General features: G+C 27.6%; 1 protein-coding gene across 1 annotated transcript in view; it reads right to left on the bottom strand.

Moving 5' to 3' along the window:
• Window positions 1–3,804, bottom strand: part of LOC108778263 (importin subunit alpha-1) — a 16,021-nt gene that overhangs the window by 10,863 nt on the left and 1,354 nt on the right. The window contains exons 3-5 of the mRNA XM_018545394.1: window positions 2,364–2,449; window positions 1,129–1,496; window positions 415–741 (exon numbers count right to left, since the gene is read on the bottom strand). Coding sequence (XP_018400896.1) covers window positions 415–741; window positions 1,129–1,496; window positions 2,364–2,449 — 781 coding nt within the window. The remainder of the gene's footprint in view (window positions 1–414; window positions 742–1,128; window positions 1,497–2,363; window positions 2,450–3,804) is intronic.

Raw genomic sequence — 3,804 nt, 5'->3', positions numbered from 1 at the left:
AGTCTTTTACACGCTCTATAATAATCATTTTATGTAGATTATAAATTATGATGGCACTACTTATTACAGTAAAAAATCAATTTAACTCGCAATAATTTCATTAATATTAACAGTAAAGAACTGAAATCATAACATAACAACTAATATACCATAAAGGCATGTAACAAAGTAATTGACGGAAAATTATCCCCACTCCTTCTATTTTTTCTGACTTCTGCGGCGTATTTTCTGACGCGGCGTATATACCGGGTTTACCCTACATTACTTATTATATATATATATATATATATATATATATATTTATATACATATTTCTTCCCATTTAGATAAAATTTGAAACTGTCCACGAAAAAATAAAGCTTTTTTTTATAAATTATTTTTGTTATAAATGATCATAAATAACAATATACAAACCTTTTGAGGAGAACACAGTTTCATTATAGTAACAGATTGTTTATACAGTTGCTCATCTTTATGGTACTGAAGAGCTTCTATTTTCTCAAATCCTCTAGCTTTTTTTAACATCGTGACGAATATTTCTTTTTGTTCTTCATTTTTTGCAGCAAGCAAGACTTTAGTCAGACCAGTTAAAGCACAAAGAATGTTGTAACAGTCATCTGAGTGAAGTAAAGCACAATATGCCAGTAATACATTGTTATTCACAATCTGAATAAACTGTTGATCTGTTCCTCCTATTATCATAGTAGATACAGCCCATGCGGCCATTGCTTGTGCGTTTCCCTAAAAATTGATAGATATAATGACCTATAAAATTTTGTATCAAAATTTGTATATTTCTTTATATTTATAATGAATCTGATTTAACATAAATAGTGAAAAGTGAGCGGTTATGATGTTATGAAATACAGAGTTGTAGAATTCTATAGTTTGCGTATAATTTACGCTGTATTCACAGTCTGCTTGAATTTGATAATATGCCATTACTCATTAGTCGTTACTGTTTATCGTGTTGTAAAAACTGTTTTGCAGAAAACAAGGAAATGTAAAAATGTATATTGTTAATAAAAAAAATTGTTTTACAATAAAAGAAGAGCAGATGACAATTTTAAAATTTTAGTTTAATCTATGATTTGTTGACAACTGTTTTTTTTCCTCTTAAATACTTACATATGCTATTCTGTTTATCAATATTTTTAATAGACCAGCATCTATTATACTTTGGATTTGGTCCATATTGCCTGCCATTTTGCAAATTATCCATATAGTTTCTTTTTCAGTAACATCTTCCTTGTCACAATGCAACGATAACACTGAACGAAGACACGGCAATCCTCCCGCGGTAATGACATCATCCTTGTAAGCATCATCACCAAATTCCACTATATTTCTTATGGTAAGCAATGTTGGAAAAAAGATACCTTTTTTCTCAGAGGTCAAACACTCTAAAAGTTTCGGTAGAATACCAGTTTCCATTATTGCTTGTACATTACTTTTGGATCCATCAGTCAGGTAAGAAAGTATCCGACAGGTATCAGCTGGAACAAACGACACAACAATAAAAATCTCAAAATTAAAACCTCTTATGAAAAAATACTATTAATCGCGAGAAAATTGTTTTGGAAATAATTGGAAAAATAGTTGTAAATTATTCAAATTAATTATTATACATACACATATTCGTTTTAATAATTTTTGACTAATCTAATAGTACTTTTCCACAAGGAAATATAATTACACAATATATACTGATTGTTCCATTTTAAAGGACAAATATCCATTCAAATATCTTAGAAATACTTCGTTAAACTGAAAAATGTTTCAGACAAAGTTTTATGACTTCGAGGGAGATATAAGATGGTACTACTGATTTCAGCTTGGATGGCGTTATCAAAGTTAATTGATGAGCAACGAGTTTTGATTTTTTTTTCAAATAGAAGTCCCTAATTTTTTATTGCATATTCTCGTAGCTTACCTCAAAAGCTTTACAAATCGCTATAATAAAATATTGTCATTTTCGAGTTACTAGGCTTGAAGGGTACAGTTCCGTCGGCATGAAAATTTACCTAAGATATACTACGCGAAGTTCGCTAATCGGATTTACACCTTTTTTATGTTCAGAAAAAGATTGAAGAATGATCGAGAGCTAAACTGCTTGAATTGAATGTTGGCATTAACAATGGATCATTCCTCAATCTTTCTCTGAACACAAAAGAGATGTAAATTCGACTGTGCAACTTCTGCATGGTACATCTAAAGTAGTGTTAATGCCTGTATCTTTCGAGCCTATAGTAACTCGAAAAGTAAGCAATAAAAATATATTTTATTATATCATTTTTAAAAGCTCTCAAGGTAAACTAAACGAGAATATACAATAAAAAATAGGAGGTTCTAAAAACTTCAACGTGTCTTTGCTCTGACCTTGATAAAGACACCCAAGGTCAAATCAACGGTATCATCTCTGTCTCCCTTGAAGTTATAAAACTTTTGTCTGAAACATTTTCCAATTTAACATTGTATTTATGAGATATTTGAGTAGATCCCTTTAAAATGGGACACCTTGTATATATTATAAAATAACGATAAACCACATTGAGCGCGAATATCTTACAGATTATGTAATCATTTTCAATACTCAGCAGACGATTTAAAACTGGTAAAATATGTTCCATTTCTTTAGAAGTTCGAGTTGCAGTCTTTTGATATAAATTAGATAAAAGCCATGTAATGTTGTCCATGAGTGTTATCTGCAGATATTCTTGGTATCAGAAAATATTGAAATATTGTGTACTAATTATAACAAAGATATGAGTTTAAGATTTTATTTGGCATAAATTTGACTATAGCTTTTATGTTAAAATCGCTCACAGACATACTAACATATCAATTTTTTTTTTTTGTGAATTTTTATAAGTATTTACTTTTCACATCGTCTCTTATAAGAAGCTTTGTTTAACATTGCTAGATGCATCAACATTTCTTTATTGTACACAATTTTTTCTTTTAAAAAACATTTATGAATTTTATTTCTTAAATAAAAACTGTAATTTAAATAGATAATTATGGTACTAATTGTAAGAATATTATATTATAACCTAAATGTTTTAATGAAAAAAATATTGATAAAGTTTAATTATTTTCAGTGTTTTGCACATTGTAAAATATAATATAATATAATAAGTATTATAAGATATGTATAATATAATATGAAAGTATTATAAGATATGTATAATATAATATGAAATTTATTCATCGTTAGTTTAATAATTAAATACTCCTAAATATGTTTAAAAAATGTTTTTTGTCACTTATTATTATTCAATATTACTCTACGGACAAAATTATTGTTTCCAATTGTCAATGCTGACAATGTATAAAAAAGTAAGAAAGGTAAATGTGTAATCAAAGCATGCTTTTAAATATAATGTTACTTACGGAAGTATCAGGTTTAATAAAATCAATTAAAATAGGTAGAGAATTACATGAAAGGGCAATATCACGTGCATAGGGAGTATCAATTACATTGCATAAGACACACATTGCTAGTTCCGAAATTATTGAAGATTTATGTTCAAGTAGGTTTAATAATTTTGGTATTACTTCATATTTTATAACGTTCTCTGATTTTTTTGATGTATCCGAAGTTATAATATTTAATAAAGATGTTACTTCAAATTGTAAGGAGATACTATATAAATAAAATTGTAGAAATTATGTTTTATTCTTGAATACATGAAGATATAAATCTGAATATAATGGTCAATAATATACGAATAAATTGAAAACAGAAATAGTTAGAAATGAAGTTAGAAATATCGTCATTTGCGTATGCATTATATATATATG

This window comes from Cyphomyrmex costatus, unplaced genomic scaffold, assembly GCF_001594065.2.
Source record: "Cyphomyrmex costatus isolate MS0001 unplaced genomic scaffold, Ccosl1.0 scaffold5, whole genome shotgun sequence".
Lineage (NCBI taxonomy): Eukaryota > Metazoa > Arthropoda > Insecta > Hymenoptera > Formicidae > Cyphomyrmex > Cyphomyrmex costatus.
The sequence above is the reverse complement of the archived record's forward strand: the minus strand, read 5'-3'. Positions and strand labels throughout refer to the sequence as shown.